Below are 25,994 nucleotides of genomic sequence, written 5' to 3' on the forward strand. Positions count from 1 at the left end.
TGTCTGGTGCAGACTCAAGCATTTACATACCACTGTCATATAGCTTGAATATTGTTCTGTCCAGTGTTAAACCACTCAGCAATCTGAAGTCATTCAGAGTTTTACTCTTTTCTTATCTAGGTGCTGCTGGGAATTCTGTTCAACCTAGAGATGGGCACAGTGGCACTCTAAGTGAGAATTTCCGCAGCTATCTTGGTCATTTGTCCAATCTGACTGAAGATTCACACCAAGGACAAGTCTTCTACCCAGACTCTCAACCAGGGCTTGGTATCTGCTCCTCAGATGATGAGAACCATGGCAACCGTGAATCTTGGCTGAACCCTCAACACAAGCACCGCTCCCATCCGCCCGCCTCCGACATGCATGTTGGGGGAAAACAGCCAGGAGCATCCTGTCATTAGGGACGTGCTCTTCAACTGCGAGTCCATGGACGATTCTGAGTCGGATGATGTGTTTCAACCATCCTCCTCCAGTGACATGTTCGAGCCCACGAACCCCTACTCATTGTTTAACCTCCCGAGACCCCAGGTTCTACGGTGTATGAAGGAAAAGGAGAATGGGAAGAAAGGTGATATGTGTAGAAACAGTTCTGCTAGAAGAATTGGATGTGATTCACGACAGCCTGAGTCAGCCATGACACAGAGTACTGCCAGTCACGTGACAGAAGTAGACAGTATCAGTGATGGCGACTCGGATGTGGACATCGTGTCCTTGCCGTGTTCCGAGAATGCCCAGAGGTCTCTGCCAGCAAACGACGAGTGCAGGATTTCTAAAGTTACTCTGTCAGATCAGAGAGATCATGTGACTCTTTCGGAAGATGGTGGTGTTGCAACGTCAGGTGTATCACCATCGCCTGTTATCACCCAAAACATCGACATGGCATCTGTTGGAGAGAGCCATAGCTACCTCAGTAACGGTGTGTCTCAGGATCAGCGAAAGAGAAAGTGTGTGTCCTTGAAACGCGGGTGTCAGGAAAACGTGGCTGGCCACACCAGTGCAGACAGATCAGGGGAGGCTGCAGCCAGCGGGTACAGACAAACAGCTGCTCCTAATGGTGCTCTCTTCGTTGACCCTGACCCCACCGGATTTCGACGTTACCATGGTGATCGGCAGCAGAGGACGTCGCCGATTATCCCTGATGTGCATCTGACAGATGGATCAGATGATAGTGATGTTGAGGTTGTCAAGATAGAGCCAAGGTACCAATATTATCTTTTACCTGTTGTCAGTTTAATGGAGGATCTATTATCACGTCAATTGAGTTATTTAATCACAGTTCTGCAGACAATCCTCACTTTTACATTGTGTCAGAGATCACGGTGTGGAATAAGTTTCCTTTATTCCACACACTTGTCATAATCAGTGAGGTCACATCCAATGATTGCACAGCTGGCTGTATACTTGTACTTGACAGGTAGCATTGTACAGGGTTGCATCCCTTGGCCATCCAAGGAACCATTGATTTCGGGTTCAATTATCTTATTAGCATTGATCATGATTTAGGGCTGGCTAAAATTATCGATAATCAGAAATATCATCGATAGAAAAATTTATTAATGATTATTGATAAGAAAATTGTGTTATCGATAATATCATACATTAACATTTGTGATAAAATTGTTTTTAATTTACTGACACAATCTACAAAGTTAGGTCTTTATTCATAGACTATATCTAAATTATGTTCAGTGATCCGTGAAAAACATACCCACCAATGAATCTGAGTGATGTGAAATATATACATCTTTTTCATTTTTGCTCAAAGTCACTTCTCCTATATTTATCGATTATGTTTATCACTATTTTAGCATATATTTTATTTTGTTCATCATTGTCACTGTTTATCACTGTTCTTGATTGTTTATCATGTTTGTAATGGTCACTGTTTGTCATGGTCTGTCATTGTGTATCATGTTTTTAAGAACTGTGATTATCATATTACTAAAGATCACTGTTTATTATTGTTTATCATTGTGACTTATATATGTCATGTTTATTATGTTTATCATTGTGTTTTATATATTTCTTTTTCCATGATAAACCTTGTATTGATGTTTATGAAAGTCTGATTTTCTTCCAGACCCAGGAAGAGACTTGAATCATCAGGAAGAGCCACAGTTGTTGTTGATCTCACAGAATCAGATGATGGTACAACATATTTTTGTCAAACAAATTCTTTTCCTGCAGAAATGATTGATACTGACATCTTGTAAGCAAGTTCTTCTATCCTTCATGCATATAGCTGGAATATTGCGGAGTGCGGCGTAAAACTAAACTCACTCACTCACTATCCTTCATGCCTTCTACAGGCCTGGTCACCCAGTGTAGGTTACATGGCATTAAACTCAGATGGCCTTGTCATGTAGGGTTGTAAGTCACTGGATCTCGCCATAGCATTGATTGGAGTACCTTATTTCTAGACCCGAGAAGATCCAGGGTTGAGTTGGTCTTCACCAACCCATGCTTGTCCTAAGAGGTGACTAATGCTTGTCCTAAGAGGTGACTAACGGGATCGGGTGGTCAGACTCACTGACTTGCTTGACACACGTCATCGTATCCCGCCATATAGCTAGAATATTGCTGAGTGCAGCATTAAACAACAAACCAACCAACAACCTCTCAGGATGCAGTATTTGGAAAAACATTACATTTTGAGCATTATGCATTGTTTCATACTGCATGATATCACTTCCGGTGAAAGAGGTTGTGGCAGGTTACATAGTGTGGATACTATGTAGGGGAGAATTAAGTGCACCCTGCTCAACACGGGGTTTTTTTTTGTGAGAGGTAACCATGGTTTTGTGTGAGGTAACCATGGTTTTGAGAGAGGTAACCATGGTTTTGTGTGAGGTAACCATGGTTTTGTGAGGGGTTACCATGGTTTTGTGTAAGGTAACCATGGTTTTGTGTGGTGTTTCAGAGACCAGTGCTTCCCAATCTTGTAAGGTGGTTGCCCAGGCCGGGCCAGAACCCAGTACATCTAGTCAGCCAGGGACGTCCTCACAGGCCCTCCCCAACGCCGCTCAACAAACACCAAGTGTTGCTGTCACCCAGCCCTCGCCACATGCTCAAGTTCCACGATCTTACTCCGCCAGCAGTCATCACCATTTCCACCCCCGGCCCCCACCTGCCCATTCCCAGCACGTCCATCACCCCCAGCCAGCACACACATGCCGACTCCATGACCACACCCCCTGCCAGGACCACACCTATACATGCAATGGGGTGAGTACATGTGCACTTCGAAGCAAATTTGTGTTGAATAATTTAGGAAATGCAAAAAAAGCTTGTTCATTTTATGTATTTTGCAAAGGTCTGTTTCATACTGGGATTATAGACTATAGTTACCACTTTTTGACTTGACTATAGTTTCAATGTGCATTCTGATGAACCTTTGAATCAGAATGAGACCTGTGTGAAGCCCATTTATGGAGTCCTCTGTCGTAATATTGTTGGAATATGGCAAAAAGCGTCATAAAAACTAACTCAGTCACTCGAATCCGACCTTTTAGTAAATAAACTATAAAATTGACCATAACTGCCTCCAACTTGGCATGGTTGGCTCAATAACCTAAGGTCATGTTATTCGCTGTGCAGAGTTGCATCCCTTGGGCTTGCCAAAAACCTATGGGAGTGGGTTCGACTCACTGTTGATCCATATGATTTAGATTTGTCAGCATCATACCTGTGGTACAGAGTTTCAGCAGTGTGGTAGACAATTGGGTAAAGAGCATATATGTGACAAATCTGCTGAAGTTAGGCAACTGAATAGTTGGATTCGTGATCTTGTCCGGCAGTTTGGCTTCCAAGAGCGTCTGGGCTCTGTCCCACAGTGAAGCACATGTAGCACAATGTTGAAATATTCCAAAGTCCACCCAGCAGTGAAAAGCAATTGGTTGTATGCTCCTCATGGAACTGAGAATGAAAATAGAATACACACTGAGCCACTGACTAGGGTAATCATCATCATCATCATCATCATCATCATCATCATCCTTACTGCCTTTTCCACAGTTAGAAGGGCTGTTAGGAAGCCTGGTGGTTAAAGCGTCAGTCATCACACTGATTACCTCAGTTCGATTTTGTTACATGGGTGCAGTGTTTGAAGCCCATTTCTAGTGTCCCCTGTCATGATGTTGCTATGATATTGTTGAAAGCAGTTTAAAAGCAAACTCACTCAGTCCCAGTTAGACTTGTTGAACATTGTGTCTGACATGTGAATGTCTGTGTATGTTGCAGCACCAGACAGTGCCAGAGTGCAGTGAGCGGGGTTCCTGTGGACTGCACCACCATGAGCGTGGTCACTGCCGCCTCCACGCCATGACCCCCCACAGCCATGGCCACCATGGCCACACCCATTCCCCACACCAGACTCACCGGGGTTTGCATGGACCATGTGTTGGTAAGTGTTTCACATTGCAAACTGGAGAGTGTTTCACATTACAAACTAGATAGTGTTTCATATTGCAAACAATTGAGTGTTTCACCTTGCAAACTGGTGAATGTTTAAGGAAAACCAGGTTCTATGGATAGTCAACTTCTTTATTACAATGAATGTGACATTTTGGTGTAGATACTAACACCATTATGACGCAGGTGATACTAACACCGTTATCATCACTTGCTTGATAATGGTGTTAGTATCTACACCGAAACGTTGCGTTCATTGCAATAAAGTTGACTATCCATAGAACCTGGTTTTCCTTCATCTTTACAATTTCTAAAATGCCTCTCAAAGAAGTAGTGAGTGTTTGACATTGCAAACTGGAGTGAGTTTCACATGGCAAACTAGTGTTTCACATTGCAAAATCGAGATTGTTTCACATAGCAAACAAGAGAGTGTTTCAAATTACAAGCTAGAGCGTGTTTCACATTGCAATCAAGTGTTTTGTAGTGCATATTTTCTGTTTCTTTTATTAAGCTCTCTGATGATATTCAGTGTGATATTCTGAGACTGAGTTTAATGTCTATCAATCTGAAGTTGTCTGTACAAGAAACAGTTACATTATGTCAGTGTATGAAATAAGCCCAAACCCATCCAGACATCTGGGCTAGTAACTTCAAAAACTCACCAGCCCAGAAGAGGTTTAACAAGTCAGTGCCAGTGGGCATGTTATCAGAATATCTTTTGTTCACCCGTCCATCGGGCTGGCTAGCTGTACAATTAGACCATCGGGTAGAAATCTATCCTGTCTCAGCGGTCGGACGGGTCTTATTTCATACACTGATTATGTGCCTCGTATTGAATTGAGGGACAGTGGGGCAGTGCTTAAAGTGTTTGAAGCACACTGAAGACCTAGGTTTGATTCCACACATTTGTATGAAGCCCACTGTGATAATGCTTGAATATTGTTAAAACTTTTACTAAAACTTACTGTCTCTCTCACTCCCGTATGGAAAATGGGGTGCTTGGATGATCAAATCTCTCTGGGATCCAGGGCAAAATGTGCCCCCTTCACCCGATTCTGAGTCAAAAGAGGTGCTTAGAGTGAATTTCTGTGGTGAATGTTGGTTAGAACTGGCAACCTGTTCTGTATGGAAGATGTGTATTAGTGGATATCAGGCTCAGTCACTTGATAGATGGACTGTACTTGTAGCCCAAAGACATGGATTGTTGCTAATAACATCAATCGACAGATTATGGTTGGTTGTTTGTTTGTTTAATGCCACACGCAGCAATATTACAGCTATATGGCGGTGGCCTGTAAATAATCGAGTCTAGACCAGACAATGCAGTGACCAACAGCATAAGCATTGATCTACGCAATTGGGATGTGATGACATTTGTCAACCAAGTCAGCCTCTCGTAGGTCGCCTCTTACGACAAGCATGGGTTGCTGAAGACCAATTTTAACCCAGATTGTATGGTCATGACTTGTTTGTTTACAGTCAGGCATCATTGAGCCTAAATAACACACACATATATGCACACATACTTCCAATTGGTTGGCTCTGCAGAATCTCTGTGATATTGTTTCTTTGTTGGTCAGAACCATACAGATGCTTATGGTGTTGACAATCTTCCCGGGGCGAAGGAGTTAACTCTCTGACTGGGATTGACACTGACCGTATATCTTACTTTCTACATACTAAAGTACATATTCATGAGTGTGGAGCCCATTTCTGGTGTCCCCTGCCGTGATATTGCTGGAATTTTGCTAGCATCAAAGCGGCATCAAACCATACTCACTCACTCACTCACTCACATATGCATGCTGAGGAACTGCCATTTGTAGTCATGGATAACAATGTAAAACAAAAACTACTTCTATGTTTAGGTCATTATTTCAATCAATTTTAAATTTAGACATAATTTATCTGTGAATTTCTGTGTAGGTTTTACATTTCAAACATTAATTGGACTAGTTACTTATGTTTTTCGAGTATACCTGAACACAGAAGAAATATGGCAATAGCCGGTGTTTGAAAAGCATATTGCAGTTTATGCAATACTCAAACACTGTCGCATCAAGTTTGTTGAATAAAAATTTAGTTTTTCTCAAAAGTGAAAGTTTGGTCCCTCAGTTGTGTCAATCCTTGGACAGTTTGAAGTATTTACCCAAGTCTCTTCAGGTTTGACACAAGAGTATGTGACTGTACTGTGCAGTCCTGACAGATATTTTGATACTAATGTGTTGTTATTGTCCTTCCAGGGTCCTGCAACCACGTGAACCATGTCCACCGCCCCACTCCCCAACCCCCGCGTGCCCATATACACCATCACCACTACCACCCAGCAGCATTTGCCATGCAACCTCACAACGTAGCCATGCCCATTGCTGCTGCTCACCCCCCTCCCCACCACCACCCCCCACCCCCATCAACGCCTGCTCCATCACCACCAAGTGCCTGACCTCGCCTGTGAACCTGGTCCCCCTGGTCCCATGGGAGTCTACAGCCACAGGGACATGCCAACACCCAACCACATGCACCCTGCCCCGCCCCCGCATCAACCAATGCCTGAGGGTATGGGAATGCACCCTTCAGGGGCTCGGAACTCTTGTGCTATGAGTGTCAACACGGTGCCCCCTCACACGGAAGTAGTCGTGCAGACAAACCAAAGGTGAGTCGCAGCATTTTTCCTTATCCTGACTCATGCTAATTATGCTTGTCTCCTTCCTCTTGCGAATGATAGTGGAACACTTGAAATCCCTTGAAGTTCCCTTTTAAAAAAGTGGACGTAAAATAGGCTGTTGCAAACTTGCATCATATGATGTTGTCTTCCGAATATTCTGATAATATTGTACGTGAACTATTGTAATGAAATGATTGTTGAATTTACTCAGAAAGCTCAATGTTAGGTCTTTATTCATGGGCTGCCCCCAAAGTATGTTCAGGACGGCGTTTTGTTGGTATTCCAAAAAATACATATGTATCCACTCATCACTGTTGATTTTCTTTCAGATTTTTTAGTCAGTTTTGCTCAAAGTTACTTCTCAGATATTTATTGATAATCGATAGATATTCATCTGACAATAATCAATCTCTATGATCGATAGCCTGCCCTATCAATTATGTGATGTCAATCAGAGGTACAAATAAGCTGCGTATCTGCATAAATTGCGCAATCTTTTATGTGAAAACTCAATTCCTATTAAGTCTATTGCGAAAAGTACGCTTAAATTTTGGTAAATGCTCGATAAATGTGATCTTAAATGCATACACACGAAAATGTCAAATCTTAGCTTGCGTACCGGTGGATAGATAACATAACTGAGGTATACTAAGAGGTTCTATTTCAGGACATGAACTTGACAACTTGACAATCTTTCTTATCGTTGCTCATACTACAGATCAAATATAAATAAGAAACACTTACATTTAAACTTTTTTGATATTTTTAAAATTAATGGAAAACGGCAAAATACCCAATTGAGTTTGAGTGAGGTGAGAACAAGTTATTTGGTTACTCAAAGTAAAATTGGGATACCCAATGGAGATGAAGGAAAGCGAGTACATAACTCAATGACTCAAAAAGTTACTGTACCTCTTGTCTCTGATGCAGACACTTTTTAGCGAAGGACTCACACAGACACTGTTTTAACATATGTTGTATTTGGGATTACACTTTCTTAGTAAAGTGGGGCGGTGGGGTAGCCTAATGGTTAAAGTGTTGGCTCGTCACGCTGAAGACCTGAGTTCGATTCCCCACATGGGTACAATGTGTGAAGCCCATTTCTGGTGTCCCCCGCCGTGATGTTGCTGGAATATTGCTAAAAGCGGCGTAAAACCCAATTCAGTCAATAAGTCAGTTCTTAGTAAAGTACAGATTCTAGTTCTTTAGGTTTTTTTTCTAGTACTTCATCTAGGATTGGAACCCACCCACTCAGCTGCGGTGGCAAAGTAGGTTAGGAAGCTGACTTTGTGTGTTGGCGATTAGGTGCCTGACATCGAGGATGTAGGTTCGAATCTTGGATAGGACTCGACCCTCCAAAAGTACCAAAATCTGTAGGTTACTAAGAAAGTGTAGTCCCAAGTATAACATGTTAGATTTGACCACTTTCTAAATGGCATTGTGTATTTCTAGACACTGTTTTGTCTGACACTAACACATACTGTTGTTGTTGTTGTCAGTGGTGGCCACACATCTGGTGCAGCTGGCCCAACACCGCCCCAGCATCAACACCTGCACCACCATCTTCACCACTACCACCTGAACCCAACAACTCGAGGAGGGGCTGCCCACAACCCGTGCTGGCCCATCAGGGTACCGTCATTTCTTATGGTGAGATGTCTACAGGAGATTTTTGCTGCATTTTATTTGATGAATACCTTTGGAGATCCTTACCTGTTAACTGGTTGCGTCAAAGTCGCTGCAGAGTAATCTCCCTTTAGTGATTTCAATTAACATGTCAACATGTTTGATTTTGTTCTGCTCTTGACAACATATGTGATTTTGTTCTGCTCTTGACAACATATGTGATTTTGTTCTGCTCTTGACAACATATGTGATTTTGTTCTGCTCTTGACAACATATGTGATTTTGTTCTGCTCTTGACAACATATGTGATTTTGTTCTGCTCTGTTTTAGCCTCCTATGCCAGAAATGCCACCTTTCCCCCCATTTCCTGCATTTCCACGGTTACCAAGAAATATGCAAATGAGGCTTGGTGGTATGGTGTACCATGGACCTATTGTTGAGGTAGGTTCAGCATTCCTCATTAAATCTGTCTTTACAAGTCCTCTGTGTTGCCAGTTATTGAAATGGATATGTATCAAAATACTGACATATTAAAGTTTTTGTGTTACTTGTTGGATATGCTTACATGAGTGACAAGTATTAAGTATGAGTATTAAGAAATTTAGAAAGTAGCAACTGGTTTCTTCGAATGAAAAAGCGAAATTATTTTTCCTTATCCTGACTCATGCTAATTATGCTACTCATGCTAATCAATCTAATTATGCTTGTCTCCGTCCTCTTGCAAATGATAGTGGAACACTTGAAATCCCTTGAAGTTCCCTTTTAAAAAAGCGGACGTAAAATCACTCACCCAAGAGTAGCGTCCCTTTCCGCCCCTTTCCTCACATCTCTCCTTCTTGTCACTCTTTCCTTCTTTGAGAGGACGGTTGTGAGAGCACCTTGGTCCCTATACGGCACATATCCTTTTATATTTTCGGACCTTACATCAAAATTATTGCTGTATACGGTGGTTTTTAGGATTATATTCTACATTATGGTTTGAAATTTGATCTAAATTTTCCGTTGTTTGCCATGTGTTTTCGTCATGTTACAATTGATGAGTGTCTGCGGCTGACCCTTATTTATTATGTCCTAATTGCACTGTTTCATGTTCTTTCAGCTCTCGCTGTGACTTTTGTGTAACTTTAAATTCGGTTGAATTTACTAATTACCTTTTTTCCAACCAAAGACGTTATAAGGACTGGGTACGTAGGTATTCATAAATAAGTCATGTCTAAATCGGGTGATTGCGCTGATAATGTGTAAGCCACATTCTGATAACCGCTGGTGTTAACCACTGCTGCAGATATTCATTTGAGTGAATTGCTGAAGTTTCTTAGGAGCAGGTCGATGTACGAGGTGAACGCCAGAGGCCATAAGAGATCGTCTACTGAGCTGACCTCATCGCAGATAAAGAAGGCCAAATCTTCAGCTTCACAGAAAAAGAAGGCTACTACTATGAAGACTTCAGCGAAGTCTAAGATCAGCTCTACTCAGAAGATGAGGTCTTTCTCAGCCGAGATTGTTCTTCCGGAAGAAGCAGATGTTTATGATGATCAACCAATCCTCATACCTGAAGTCACCATCGTCAGCAAGAAGACAAAGCCTGCTTCTACAGCTACATCGGCATTGGTATCAGTGCAGACATTGACAGAAGACCTACTATCAACGCAGACATTGACTGAAGACTTTCAACGCAGACATCAGGTACCAGAGATAGCAGCAGCGTCAACTCTTCACGAGTGCAGCGAGCCTCAGATGACATCTCTTCAGTATCAGATGCATCATCCCTGCAACAGTCTCTTCAGACAACGCAGAACTTCAACCCGGGACTGTTCATGCAACAGTTTACAGACCAGATGATGTTGATGATGGAACGTTGCTTCGCTCAAGAGAAGGCTGCTATGAAGACCACTACAACGTATACTAGCCTGCATGAAGGCTCTACAGTCTCCCCACCACATCTGGATGAAGAAGGAAGCCTACGTGAAGGCTCTTGGACACGACAGTCTTTCCCATCTGAAGTAGACGCCCCAGAGAGTGTTGCTAAGAAGTCTCCACGCAGGAAGGAATCAAGGGGTTCTCCGAACCCTACAGACGTTGCAGATATGAGTCGTCATCTCCATAGGACTCTGACGCCCATCAAGAGCCTGCACGAAGACACTCCTACAGAGGGGAAACTACGTCCAGGAATCCATCTTCGCGAAGATCTAGGGAAATATCTCAAATCTCCAGGAAAGATTAAAGATTACATCGGGATCGTTCGCCTGCGCAAAGCTCATCTTATAGAACAACCTATAGAGACTCAAATCGTCGTGCATCCTTAGAGTGAGAAATGTCTAAATCAGAGGATGAAGGTGAAGGCGTCTTCTCCGATAATTCCTGGATCGCCAATGGCTTGGACGTTATCATCACATTCTAAGGACACAGATGAGGCGTTTACCTACAAGATGTCCAAAGATGATTTCGACACACTCACCTCTCCACCGACCAACCCGATCTCTCAGGTACCAGACAACCTTAATGCAGGTTTTGATAAAGCCACCAAGTCGCAGAGTCAGCACATCCCGACATTCAACGCCAGGAAATTCCCTCTACATAGGGTGGAACCCTTCCTGAAGGCTCCAGAGGGTGATGATGACAATAGGATTACCACCGATTCCCGTCAAAGAACTTACAAGATTGAAGATAAGAAGTTAGTGCAGCTGGATACAACCACCAGACGTACTTTCTTCAGATTAGCCAGATCGAGGGCTATCAAAGAAACTCTCATCTCGAAGTTCCAGAATTCCTCGTCCGAAGAAGACCGGATGATATACTCCGCTCTACTTATGCAGAAGAGAGACCATCAATTTGTGTCGGAGCACCTAGCATCCACCTCAGCGCGCTAGACTTTCCTGAGAAGACAAGGCTTATTGTCAGCATGCAGTTGGAGTGAACGCTTGACCAAGTCTCTATACAGAACACCATGGTCAGCATCTTACATCTTCGGAGGAGGAATTGAAGAAGTCACCAGAGAAGTCTCTCACGACTCTGGGGAAGCTATGATGACTAAATCCAGCTAATGTGATTCGTCAGACGCCCCAACGCTACTCCAACAAATCTAAGTTTGCAGGAGTCCGGAGAGCCAGAGAAAAGAAGTATTCTAGTATGAAAGGAGGAAGAGGCTCCTAGAGGTAACCCCGGAAGAGGCCGAACACCCAGGGGTGCAAGAGGAAGCAAGCATTGAAGGCCAGATTCAGAACAATTGGAGTCTTCAGCCGTTCCTGTACAACCTTCGACAGTGGGTGGACGTCTTCAACGGTACTGGGAGAATTGGGGGATACTACAGACGACTACGTATCCCAGATACTGCGCAGAGAGTACAAGATACAGTTGGAAGCCACTCGGCCGCTCACAAGCAACCCCGTGGCCTTCAACTACGCAACCGACCAGATAGAGAAACTGGACAATGCTATCAAGACCCTACTCGACAAAGAGGCAGTAGAAGAGATAGATCAAGATCTCATCACGCCCGGGTTCTACTCCCCAATTTTCCTGGTACCGAAGAAGAATTCCAAGGAGAAATTTCGGCTCATCTACAACATGAGGAAGTTCAACTGGGATTATCTACGCAGACCAGCAAAATTCAAGATGATACATCTTCCTCAGCTCAGACACCTCGTTCGTCCATCAGACTACCTCGCCAGTAGAGATCTGCAAGATGCGTACCTCCACATCCCAATACATCCAGACTCAAGGAAATACCTACGTTTCCTTTTTCCACGGACAACACTTCCAGTGGAAGGTTCTACCGTTTGGAATATCGTCGGCCCCCTGGTTTTTTTACTCAAGTGACCAAGCCCATCGTCACATATCTACATCGTCAAGGTCTACACAGTGCTTTCTACCTGGACGTCGGGATTCAAGCTCATCAAGATCCCAGTCAACTCAGACTGCAACTAGACTTCACCATCAGGCTGCTCACTCAACTAGGATGGCTAGTGAATCTCCTTAAGTCGGAATGGGAGCCGAAACAAGATTCCTAGGAATTCGACGTGTCACACCAGTGAATCGTATAGTCGTTCAGAGGACGTTGGGTCAAAATACAACAGATGATATCTCAAGCATTGCTCTCTCTGTTGACACTCGTGCTTGGCAAAGCATGCTCGGTCTACTCACCTCAGCTCAAGCCATGACTCGCAGAGGGAGATTACAGTTGCGCCCACCACAAGTATTTGTGAACGCCCACCTAGACAGCCTAGATCCGTTAATACTACCGGACAGTCTGAAACCATATCTCCTATGGTGGACTCGGAAGTCGAACATTTGCGGAGGGACCTTTTTGTCAGAGCCGGTTTGCAACACTCATATCTACGTGGATGCCTCCCTACAAGGATGGGGTTCGCACTTCAACAACGAAGTGGCAGCAGGGAAGTGGTCGAGTCAGGATCAGAAATCTCACATCAATCTGTTGGAGATGAAAGCAGTAATCAACGCTTTACAACATTGGTCCAGCGTACTAAAGAACGCACAACTCATTGTACACACGGGCAACTCCACAGTGGCATTTTACATCAACAAGCAAGGGTCAACAAGATCAAGTCTGCTACAACACAGCTTTCTCCTGTTCAGCATAGTCGACGACCTGAACATCTACATGAAGGCAGGCCACATTCCTGGAGCAAAGAATGTCATAGCACTACAACCATATCGGAATGGATGTTGCATCCACTACATTCCATCATCAGAAAGACGGAATAATAGATGTTGCATCCAGAAGCAGCTCCAATGTTCATCAGACAGACTTTAGGATCCCCACTACTAGACCCAAGTAATACAGAAAACAAAACTTCAACGTTGCAACTGACAGCTACCAGGGTATGGTTTCCCATCCTCATGCTCTCACAAGAGTGGTCGAACCTACTCTTCCATCCACACACCAAGCAAGCTCATGGGAACCCGACACTGTTCCAGCTACACGCGCGGAGCGATCAAAGCTTGCCTGAAGACTAGAGGGTACTCCGGGCCAGAGCAGAAAGCAGTGACACTAGCTCGTCACGCAGATCAACTCCCAACTTGTACAACAACAAGTGGCAGAGATTTGAACAATATGCAAAGAGGAAAGGCTTTTCATCCTGAAAGCAACACATCCTCAAGTGGCGGAATACTTATGTCATCGACTTGAAACTTTAAGAGGTTCAACACTTTCAACGGACCTTGGCTGCCCTCAGTACAGTTAGCAAAAGAAATTTAAGGCTCCTGCCTGGGATCTCAACGTAGTTTTACAACATCTCACTAGTGATGCCTACGAGCCTCTAGAACGGACATCCTTTGAACTGCTAACTCAGAAAACGCTGTTCCTGATCGCCCTAGCAACAGCTGCAAGGATGTCAGAAATACATGCTCTGGACTTTGAACGAACACGATTTGAATCAAGACATCGTGACATCATACATCTAGGACTGAGATGGGATTTTATCGCCTAAGAACCAACTGCCTGGCCAGCCTGACAGACAGTTCCACATCCCAGCACTATGTACAGTCCTTGGGCCACAGGATATGCAGAATCCATCCTTATGCCCAGTCTTAAAGCACCCAGCACTTAAAGTGTACTTACAAAGAACCAAAACAATGAGACGAAAATTCAAGCACATATTCATCCCCTTATCCACTGAGACCTCACGGAAGTCTCTCAGACAACGATATCGATCTGGATGAGAGCCGTTATACTAAGGGCCTATAAAGCAGCAGGACTTGAGCCTCCACGAGCCTCCAATACACACAAAGTCAGAGCCCTGGCGTCAACACTTGCTCTGCATGGAAACTGCGCGATTACAACTATAATGGAGGGCTGCTTTTGGAGATCGCTCACGGTGTTTGCCAACCACTACCTCAGAGACATTGCCACTGAAGACATCTCAGGCATTCACCAGTTTGGGCCACTTGTTGTAGCACAACTAACGGTTCCACAAAGGCGCTGAGAAAATCTCACCCCTTCTATCACGAGACTTGTGAAAACCAACGCTCTGGAGAGCAATGGCTATAAGTCCATGCACACGTCTAGGACAGACTAGCATGAGTGATAGACCCTGTACTTGTATAGGACATACTCGTACATGAAGAAGGGTCGCATCTCCACTTGATGCGCCCATCAAGAGATGGAGTTGCAATAGATAACTAATGGAATATTAGTATATCTAAAATCCACACCAAAAATTCAAGAGAAGTTTCGGAAGAAATCTGACAAGTTGTGGTCCCCCCAGACTCATCAGACAGAAGTTGAAAGAATCTTCAACAGTGCCGTCATAAGTTTCCAAGGGGGGGGTAATACAGGACGTAAATCTACAACCAGTGAATCCAGAACGTGGCTTGACCCACCACCGTTTCCGATGGATTCTGCAAGCATAATGAGCATGAGTCAGGATAAGGATGTTTTATGCTTATCCTGACTCATCATGAGGTTAGCCTCCCAACCTCCCCTCTTATGGTACTCTGGATTTCCCTGTAAATATTGCTGTCGGGCTTACATACTCAGTCAGTCAGTCAAGAGAGTGACAAATATTCCCCCGATCATGTGACCATTTGGGCACCAAAGGAGAGAGGAAAGGAACGCTACCTTGGGTGAGTGATTTTTACGTCCGCTTTTTTAAAGGGAACTTCAAGGGATTTCAAGTGTTCCACTATCATTCGCAAGAGGAAGGAGACAAGCATAATTAGCATGAGTCAGAATAAGTATAAAATATCAATTTTAGTCAGAAAATTACATATTTGATGTTGCATTTCTGTAAACAGTTTATCAATGATTCATGTGATGGTTATTGCACAGAACAGAGGACACCTACAAAGTTGTCAAAATTTGAAGATAAATTTAGAGCATGTTTTCACATTTCCGAAACATTTACAGATGAAAGGACACGTGCAGGATTGTGTGTTGCATGTCACTGTAATGGATCATTCTAAACTTCTATATAAAAGATCTGGGATAGAATTGGTTTTCAGCAAGCCCTGCTTGTCGGAAGAGGTGACGGGATTGTAACGGGATCGTAATGGGATCAGGTGGTCAGATTCTCTGACTTTGTTGATGCAGTTTGCTTAGATCAATGCTCATGCTGTTGGTCACTGGATTGTCTGGTCCAGACTTGATTATTTACAGACCACTGCTATATAGCTGTGTGCTGCGTTAAACAAACGAGCAAATGCAATCTAAAAGCCAATTATTATCTAGCTGTGTACCATAAGTCAAATTGTTTAGCAAACTGTTTGCTGAGATTTAGTAGGAGTCACTCCAACTATGCTTTTTCTTGTTTCAGTTTAACTTTGATGGGCGTGGAGGAAATGTAAATTGTGGAGCATCACCAGCAGTCATTGAACAAAACACCCTGCCACACAAATACAGGAAGGTGTGTAGTATAGAGTGTTACAGTTAAATAATTGCCGTGACAAAAGGTTTAAGAGTCCCCTTTGAACCAGCAAAATAGAACACAGACAAATCTAAAATATTTAATAATATATTGAGCAAACAATGAGCAAGCTACAATGAATCACAATACAGATTTCTAGTACAATGCAATTGAGTCACAAATCTGAAGTAATGGGTCACAAATATAATATTAACTCACCAGAGTCTTGCATTTACAATGAGAGCAGATATTGAAGGTAGTTTACAATGAGAGCAGTCAGGCTCGCACTGTCTTGAATGTAGGTCAGACGATGGCAGACAGATGTATAACTCCAGTGATGTGAAAAGTCTGTGTGTGATTCCGTGTGTGATCCGTGTGTCAACACAACAACCAGCCTTTATATATACTGACAGTGTCTAGAACATTCGAGCAAACCGTGGCTGTATCATTATTCACTCAGTACTTTCTCGAACGGCAGAAGTCAACAAGATAAGCAAAAGATTGTCAAGGGCAGGTAACTCTGGAGCGCTATCAAAAAGGCGTACAGCTAAAAATAGCATTGCCATTGACCATATATGATGCAAACGAAATGTGACCCACAACCCACACTCAAAACTTTAAACATTGTGACCCATAATAACTATCACTTAATCATTGATAATACAAATTACAAAAAACACACTCTCATAACAAGAGGAAGAAATACAAAGCTTAAACATGTGTTTCTTGTAAATACCTGTGAACCCGAACAGACATCAAGTAAGCTACGCTGTTCACAACATGTTAGAGTTACACTGTTTACATGTTTAAGCTACAGTGTTTACAACATGTGAGCTACCTGTTTACAACATGCGTGAGCTACCCTGTTTACAATGTCATTGAGCTACACTGTTTACAACGTAATTGAGCTACACTGTACACAACATGAATGAGCTACACTTTTTACAGCATTTTTAAGCTACACTGTTTGCAACATGATTAAGCAACACTGTTTGCAACATGATTAATCTACACTATTTACAACATTGTTGAGCTACCCTGTTTACGACGTAATTGAGCTTCCCTGTGCACAGCGTGATTGAGCTACGCAATTTACAAGATCGTTGAGCTACACTGTTTACAACATGATTGACCAACACTATTTACAACATGATTGAGCTACATTGTTTACAAGATTGTTGAGCTACCCTGTTTACAACATGATTGAGCTACACTGTTTACTACATGATTGAGCTACACTGTTTACTACATGATTGAGCTACACAATTTACAAGATCGTTGAGCCACTCTGTTTACAAGATCGTTGAGCTACACAATTTACAAGATCGTTGAGCTACACAATTTATAAGATCCTTGTGCTACACTGTTTACAACATGATTGAGCTACCCTGTTTACAACTTGATTGAGCTACCCTGTTTACAACATGATTGAGCTACACTGTTTACAAGATCGTTGAGCTACACAATTAACAAGATCGTTGAGCTACACAATTTACAAGATCGTGAGCTACACTGTTTACAAGATCGTTGAGCTACACAATTTACAAGATCGTTGAGCTACACAATTTACAAGATCGTTGAGCTACACAATTTACAAGATCGTTGAGCTACACAATTTACAAGATCGTTGTGCTACACTGTTTACAAGATCATTGTGCTACACTGTTTACAACATGATTGTGCTACACTGTTTACAACATGATTGAGCTACACTGTTTGCAAGGTGATTGTTTGTTTGGCAGATGAAGCGGTGTAGTGACAGTGAAAACCCTGATGAAGATGGTCCTGAGAAGTGCACCATCTGCTTGTGTGAGTTTGAAGAAGGAGAAGATGTCAGGTACGACCAATGAATGCTGGAAACTTCATCTGTATTTCCATCCCTAAATGTTTTTACTCCAGTGAAGTTAGTTTCGTTTATTGTTTGATGCTGCCCTCAGCAGTATTCCAGCTACACGGTCGCTGTTTGCAAATAATTGAGTGTGAACCAGAGAATCCAGTGATTAACATCATGAGGATCGATCTGTCCAGTTGGGATATAATGACTTGAGTCAACACAATCAATTGTTACCGAGTCCTCTGAAGATTCAATCACATTGGTTACCTGTTTTAGCGTCTGCTGAACATTCTAGGTTAGAATTGTCGGTCTACTGCATTTCATGATCAGATGTTAGCCTAGTGGTTTGCTGCACACATAAGACTCAGGTTCGAATCCTGACATGGGTACAATGTGTGAAGCCCATTTCTGGGTCTACTGAATATTTCATAGCACTCAGTCAGTCAGTCAGTCATAGCAACAGCCACAGCAGACTGGCCAGCCTGGAGCATGCTAATTGTATGTTCACCTCCAACATTTGTGAGGTGTTGTATGAGAGTAGTATATCTCTCATGTATTAGTGTGGGTTTATTTCTAATCACCAGGAAATTCTGCACATGTGTTGGTGATTAGACACATGAATTTATGGTCACATGCAGGGTCCACTTTTCACAAAAGAGTGCTGTATGCCCTCCACATGGTTCATCACGGCTGAGGTGCGGTGGGGTAGCCTAGTGGTTAAGGCGTTGGCTCGTCATGCCGAAGAGCAGGGTTCGATTCCCCACATGGGTACAATGTGTGAAACCCATTTCTGGTGTTCCCCGCCGTGATATTGCTGGAATATTGCTAAAAACGACGTTAAACCATACTCACTCACTCACTCACTCACTCACTCACCCCTCACTCACTCACTCACTCACTCACTCACTGCTGAAATGGGCGGATGTGTCAGATTAAACCTACCTCCAATATAATTCATTTCTCCAAGTGTGAGGCTTCTTTTTTGGCTGAAATATTGCCAGTGTGAATCTAAATTTTCACTCACTATTTTCATGTGACTTTGCTTGTTTCAGACGACTGCCCTGCATGCATCTATTCCACATTGAGTGTGTGGACCAGTGGCTGTCCACCAACAAGAAGTGCCCTATCTGCCGTGTGGACATCGAGGCTGGATCCAAGGATCAGATATCTCTAGAATGACAACAACTTCAACACCACCAGCATGCTGCAACATCATGGTTCCTTGTTTGATCAGGACTATTTGAACTTGAAGATTTTGTGTTCTTTAGCAACAGAATGATGTACACACAGCTTCAACAATGCAACACCTTTTTCACTGTATGTAACTGTGTGGCTTGTTGTGTGTCATTTCGGGAACTGTCTGTTTATTTGTCTTGAAGGATGATATAATTGTTGGTAATATATTTGCCTAGTGGCCAGATTGTTAAAGTAACTATTTTTGTCACAGACGAAAGTGTAGTGTCTTCAAATTGATGGAATTGTACAGACATCTGTTTTGCAGATACTTTTACTCATTTTAACCCCGTTACTGACATCCTCAGTGCTTAGTGAATATTTATTCCTTCTTACGTTTTGAGTTATGTGGAGCACGCAAATAGAGGTATATTTTTTGTTGTTGACAATATTGTGTTGAGTTTGATTTTAGTTTGAAAGTTTGAGTGTCTCGCAGAATCCAGCCTGATGTTGCTGGGGTAGGAGGAGAATGATGTGATCTTCGTCTCTATGCAAGTCGTAGTTCATGCAACGGGAATGTCAGATGATATCAACAGCTGTGTTATAACATAGGCAGGTGTAATCATGGTCTTGTCCCAGATTGAATTTCTGGAAGAACAAACTATTTTTATAGATTCTGGGCCCTTATTATCGAAACGTTCGCAGCGCCAAGAATTCTTAACTTTGATCGTAGCCAATGTGTTAAGAATGGGCTTAAGAAGTTCATAAGGCTATGAAAGTTTCGAGAATAGCTAGACTGGACAGAAAATATAGATAATGTTTAGAAAAGTCTTAAATGAAAGTATGCTTTTTTCTCCAATATTCTTGACGGAAATTCTAGAACCTAATTCACTAGTGTTCCTTACACCACCACCCTGGAGGAAGTCCATGCAGATTTTGATGTTACCCTAACTAGAGCTGCTGTTTCAGTCCTTTTGACCTGCAATTTTGACCATTAATGTTTTAGGGGTCTTGTAATCCAGTTAGCCATAGTTTTCTGTGCAGAGTTACATCGCATGGGGGTACCAGAATCTTCTGGGTTCAAATCCAAGATTTTACTAATGGTGGTTATTGCTGTATCGTACCAGGGTATTACCTCGACTCACAAACATGGGGGTCCCAGGGAATCCTAACTATTCATTTTAAGGGTCCTTGCTGGCAAAACGAGGGTCCTGTGAAGTAACAGTGTAGAGAACTGTACCTTTTGATAATTTCCTTAGAGCCTGGAATGAATCATTGATCATGTGGACCGATGGATGAAATGATGCACGTAACTGCTCAGAAACAAACAAACAAACGCTTGGCAAAGTCATAGATGTGTTATTGGTACAATAAACAATAATGTCGTCCGTCTTGATGCAGTGAATTCTTTGTCTGCGTCCATTCTCTACATTTGGGTGTACAGGAGGCACATTTGTGTGTCGCGTAAAACCTTGTTGTACACATGGGTCATGAGTGGAGTCCACTACAAGCCCAGCATCATGTCAGTCTCACATCAAGCTGACACATCGTGTTATAAAGGTAATACTTGTCCAAGCATTGCTGGGGGACAGGGTGGCCCTGTCATCTAAGGCACTCCACTTTGCTGTACAGAGTTGCGGCCCTTGGGCGTGCCAGAAGCCGATGATCATGGGTGCAAATCCCCCTCAGTTCTGTATGCAGGTTTGGCAGCACCATTGCTGTGCATTTCTTCCATCATTAGCTGACATGCCATGATGCAGAGATGCCGCCCATACAATTTTATCATGTTCATTACGAAAAAACAACACAAAGTATGCGACTATGATAGCAGTAAAAACATACCATCTTTTAAAAAAATACATTGAATTAAATGATCAAATAGCATGCGTACCATACACAATACATTTTAACTACAGTTTATTCAGTATCAAGCTATATGTGGATACTGACAACAGATTTAGGTGAGTACAATGTTAATAACAAGTTCTTAGATTATCTATGTATTTTTTATTAAATATGAAGACCCTTTGGAAAAGTTAATACTCACTCCCAAATACTAATTTTTGCATCAGTTTTTGTCCAAAGACTTATTAGGCTAAATTAGGGTAGGCACCTCTGCATGATGTAACTGGAATACTGTTCATATGGTGTTAAACCCACTCACTCAGAGCAGCTTCACGCTCATTCACAAAATTACATAATATCTTATCTTACCTCACACATAAGTGTCGCTTTCTGATTGGCCGAGCGCTCTTCTATTATTTTCAATATAATAAAATCATCGGGCCAAGCCGTAGATGCATCCAGGGTATGGAGATTGATCGTAACGTATACCCTGGAGATTATCGAGGATGAGCTCTCGATAACTGATGGATAACTGAATAGAGCAGTGGGGGTGCTGTCACTGTAGATATACAAGCTCCACGGGACACTTCTAAACTTCAGGATTTATGAGCATCTCATTTGGCAATCATTAGCAGAAAACTTGAAATATCAGTTGCCACATGACAATGTCACTCACTGGATTGTCTGGTCCACACTCGGTTATTTACAACATGCTGCCACATTCCTGGAATATTCCAGAGCGCAGTAAAGTAAAAAACACTACCTGGTGTAGTAATAACAATGTCATTAAAATCAGAAAGGTTTTTTTGTTGGAAGAAATATCTCTCATCATATATGAAATGGTGTTTGCGTGTGAAGTATATTTAATGTGTTAAGACGTTATGAGCTGTCCCTCCAGCTGATACGGGGTGGGTAGCCTAGTGGTTAAAGTGTTCACTTGTCACACCGAAGACCGGGTTCGATTCCCACATGGGTACAATGTGTGAACCCCATTTCTGGTGTCCCCTCACAGTGACATCACTGGAATATTGCTAAAAGCAGCATAAAACCTGATTCACTCTCTCACTCCAGCTGATATTTTTTTCATCTTTTCACCAATGTGACTTTTGCAAACACTGCTAGTGTGAGCAGCCACTGATATACACCTATTTATTTACAATTCTCTAACAAGAACAAAGTACACCTGAGATGATTGAACACAAAAGCTAACCTCTAGAAGTGACCAAGCACTAAGTTACAGTGACTGTTTTGGCATCAGGTGTTAGTGTCAAGTGCATCCCCATCTTTGTATATTTTCATTTCATACAATCATTGTCATTAAGCTGGGCTTATTTATATTGTCTGTGTGCATTATACCATGATTGTTCTACAAGTAGAAAACCTGCTCCTGTGACCCTTCGGCCACTTCTCAGTGTTGCAGTGTCCGAGGATATGACTGATGTACATATTTATTATATAATTATTATATATTATAATCTTGTACCTATTCCTTGCAGTAACCCTGTCTTCATATATTCAGATCAAGTTTGAGTATATATTATTATATATCTTGTATTTTAAATGTCTCTGTGCAGTGTCCACGAAAGGTCTGTATTGCTGTAAGCCCTATGTTTCAGCATAGAGCAGTATGACTGTTGTACCTTCTTTACTATGGTATAGAGGGGTACAAGTGTCGTGACTACAGCATTGAGTAATTTGACTAACATAACTCCTGTGCTGTAGCATAGAACATCATGACGGTTGTCACTCTTGTGTTGCAGCATAGAACACTATGACGGTTGTCACTCATGTGCTGTAGCATAGAACATCATGACGGTTGTCACTCCTGTGTTGCAGCATAGAACACTATGACGGTTGTCACTCATGTGCTGTAGCATAGAACATCATGACGGTTGTCACTCCTGTGTTGCAGCATAGAACATCATGACGGTTGTCACTCCTGTGTTGCAGCATAGAACACTATGACAGTTGTCACTCCTGTGTTGCAGCATAGAAAACTATGACAATTTGTTGTCCTGTTTTGCAGCATAGAAACTATGACTGTCCTGTGCTGTTTGCAGCATAGAAAACTATGACAATTTGTTGTCCTGTGTTGCAGCATAGAACACTGTGACAGTTCGTTGTCCTGTTTTGCAGCATAAAACACTATGACAGTTCGTTGTCCTGTGTTGCAGCATAGAACACTATGACGGTTGTCACTCCTGTGTTGCAGCATAGAACATCATGACAGTTGTCACTCCTGTGTTGCAGCATAGAACATCATGACAGTTGTCACTCCTGTGTTGCAGCATAGAACACTATGACAGTTGTCACTCCTGTGTTGCAGCATAGAACACTATGACAGTTGTCACTGCTGTGTTGCAGCATAGAACACTATGACAGTTGTCACTCCTGTGCTACAGCATAGAACACTATGACAGTTGTCACTCCTGTGCTACAGCATAGAAAATTATGGCAGTTCATTGTCCTGTGTTGCAGCATAGAACATCATGACAGTTAGAACTCCTGTGCTATAGCGTATGACTGTTGGTTATTCTGTTCGTTTTTGCTGTAGCATAGAACACTATGAATGTTGTAACATTATGACAGATCTCTTGTGCTATAGCATAGAACGCTACGAACGTCTCAACTCCTGTGCTACAGCAGAGAAGTTGTGACTCCTACACTCAGCATAGGGAAATATAACTCATATCTCCTACACTACAGCAGAGAGCAATACTATTGATAACCATAACAATAGCTTTGTGACAGCCTGAGAGGAGATTTGTGTAATCAGGTTGAGATAATGGAGAGTAAGAAATGCATGGAAACAGTTAAAATACAGGTGTTTGTGTCAGTTCTTACACATTTTTAGTCGATTGAAATGTTTTATGATGTCGTTTCTTAAAACTTTTAGCATTAATATGAACAGTTTACTAATGCTAAGACTTTTTTGTGCAGTGTCGTAACTTGGTTTGAATGGTGAAATAAGACTTGAGCTGTTTGTATTTTGTTGTTTGGGCCTGACTGGTGCTGCCATGACTATTGGCTCTGTGACTTTGTCCTCGTCAGTAAGATATCACAGATGCATTGTCAGTAGACATCCAACAGAGGGCTGACTGTCAGATCTGTTTGTACATTGACCTTTGTAATCTGCCAGTCAAAACTGGATGTTTAGGGTATTATATATATGCTGTAACTTTCATTCTTGACTATGAAAGCTGTTTAAATCTAACATCACCAGCATCAACTGCAAACCTGCAAGTGAGTGGTTACATCACTGACTTATGCAGTTTAGATATGTAATGGTTGGTTTTTGTTTGTTTAGCCTTGAATAATTTTTGGAACATTGGACTGTGCAGGCATTAAAAGAATTCTGTTCCTTCTGTTTGATGTGTCAGGTATACTTTGGCTGTTTAGTCTGCGTTTTGGTAGAAGTGTGTTAATGTTGAAGAGTGTTCTGCTATGCTGTGATTTATGTGTGTAAGAACTGACACAAGGTATGTCAACATGTACCTCAAGGTGTATCACGTGTCTCTGCCCCGGCCCCTTTACTGCCACGCCCCCTTACTGCCACGCCCACTTCCATCCCCTCACCACATGGTCTCAAAGAGCAATCTTGAACGTTTCTAGACCTACATACTTTGAAAATGATTAGGCTTGAGTGTTACAATAAAATATAATTGTAATTAGCATTATCACCTTTTGTCATTTACACAAGTACTGGCAATGACCACTTTATGGGTGAAGTCTTATTAATGTTGGATCTTAGTTCTCGTTACCGCTACATCAAAGAGAGCGCTGAGATCTGATGTTAATGAGGTTGCTGGTACTGGTACTAGTTCGGAGTGCTGACAAACCAACATCATTTCATTATTGCTATATTGTCCATTGTGTGATCTAAAACTGTTTACTGATAAACCGATGCATTGTCTCTTATACAGGGAAAGAAACCTTTCAAAATTTCCCACTAGACCACAGGACCAGTGAGTAGACAATAATCAGTGGTCTTGTCTGTATTTCACTGGTGCAAAATAACATTCATAGATTTACTTAACTATCACTACAAAATTCCCTGGCCACCAGAACCACTGCAAACTTATCATTTAGTGGTCCTGATGAATTTTTACTAGGCAGGGACCACAGGAATAACGTAAATTTCGCACACTGTTATATCTACAGAATACTTCAGGAGACTTTTGTTGGAACCTAGTCTGTTTAGATTGCTGGAGTTTGTGTGAGGCCAGTCAATAGCGCACAGATAAAACAGCCATATTTTTTTATTACCTGTGTAACAATTTGAAATTTCTCAACCCAGCAGAAGTTTGGCAAAGTTGTCAGAAGATGTGATTGTTTGTGAGGCCAGTTAATAACACATGGACAAGCCAGGCATAATATTGTGGCTTTTGATATGATAATCACTGCCATTAAACAATTTATTTTAAGCGAAATGTTCTTGTGAATGACAGACACTAGTGATGATTGGTTGTCAGACTGTTTCATGTGTTCTGCTGTGAGGCCATGTGTATGGTGAAGATGGTAGGTTATATTCAGTTAGTGCCCAACCCCTTCTTGCCCGCCCTCTTTCACCTTCCCTTCCGCCCAGCCCTTGTTTCTACTTACTCCTTGTTACAGCTTTATGACTGTAAGCCAGCTGCCAATCTGCATGGGAATAAAGACATGGACTTCACTCATCTTGTTTGTTGTCTCTCGAGACTAACAGCTAGTCTCAGAAATGAACTTATTTTACAAATAAAACAGTTCATAATAAAATAAAATATACAATGAAAAGGAGCCCTCAGACTTTCTTCATTTTCTGAAACTGTGGAAACCTAGACTTGCCTCATATTATAGACTTGCATCATATTATAGACTTGCACGGATATATTTGTTGGAGAGTCTGCATGACAGACTATTGTCTCTCCAGCAGTGTGGACAGAACCAGGTTAGATTCTAAGTTAGAATCTGTCTTCAGCAACTCATGCTTGTCTTTGGTGATAAACCACATGGTAGTCAAGCTTGCAGACTTGGTTGAGGCATGTTGTCATATATTGATTGATGCTAATGAGGTGAGGTGAAATTGGGTTTAACGTCGTGCTTG

General features: G+C 42.1%; 2 protein-coding genes across 2 annotated transcripts; both read left to right on the plus strand.

The window, feature by feature from the left end:
- The first annotated feature begins 226 nt into the window (after nt 1-226).
- LOC124256403 (arginine-glutamic acid dipeptide repeats protein-like) lies at nt 227-6,853 on the plus strand. Its single transcript, XM_046690418.1, has 5 exons — nt 227-1,199; nt 2,081-2,148; nt 2,921-3,225; nt 4,240-4,402; nt 6,654-6,853. Exons 1-5 carry the CDS (start codon nt 364-366, stop codon nt 6,851-6,853), a joined length of 1,572 nt encoding a protein of 523 aa, XP_046546374.1. The 5' UTR covers nt 227-363.
- On the plus strand, nt 6,786-20,864 carry LOC124256412 (E3 ubiquitin-protein ligase Arkadia-like). Its single transcript, XM_046690421.1, has 6 exons — nt 6,786-7,063; nt 8,575-8,725; nt 9,032-9,142; nt 15,973-16,062; nt 17,805-17,899; nt 18,949-20,864. Exons 1-6 carry the CDS (start codon nt 6,885-6,887, stop codon nt 19,073-19,075), a joined length of 753 nt encoding a protein of 250 aa, XP_046546377.1. The 5' UTR covers nt 6,786-6,884; the 3' UTR covers nt 19,076-20,864.
- The last annotated feature ends 5,130 nt before the right edge of the window (nt 20,865-25,994 follow it).

Source organism: Haliotis rubra, unplaced genomic scaffold (assembly GCF_003918875.1).
Source record: "Haliotis rubra isolate DU_JTF1 unplaced genomic scaffold, ASM391887v1 Scf1161, whole genome shotgun sequence".
Lineage (NCBI taxonomy): Eukaryota > Metazoa > Mollusca > Gastropoda > Lepetellida > Haliotidae > Haliotis > Haliotis rubra.

Coding starts and splice junctions, on each gene's coding strand:
- LOC124256412 (XM_046690421.1), top strand. CDS start 6,885: ATGGGAGTCTACAGCCACAGGGACATGCCAACACCCAACCACATGCAC. Junction 16,063..17,804: donor TGCCACACAAATACAGGAAG/GTGTGTAGTATA, acceptor TTTGTTTGGCAG/ATGAAGCGGTGTAGTGACAG. Junction 17,900..18,948: donor GAAGAAGGAGAAGATGTCAG/GTACGACCAATG, acceptor TGCTTGTTTCAG/ACGACTGCCCTGCATGCATC.
- LOC124256403 (XM_046690418.1), top strand. CDS start 364: ATGTTGGGGGAAAACAGCCAGGAGCATCCTGTCATTAGGGACGTGCTC. Junction 1,200..2,080: donor GTTGTCAAGATAGAGCCAAG/GTACCAATATTA, acceptor ATTTTCTTCCAG/ACCCAGGAAGAGACTTGAAT. Junction 2,149..2,920: donor TCTCACAGAATCAGATGATG/GTACAACATATT, acceptor GTGGTGTTTCAG/AGACCAGTGCTTCCCAATCT.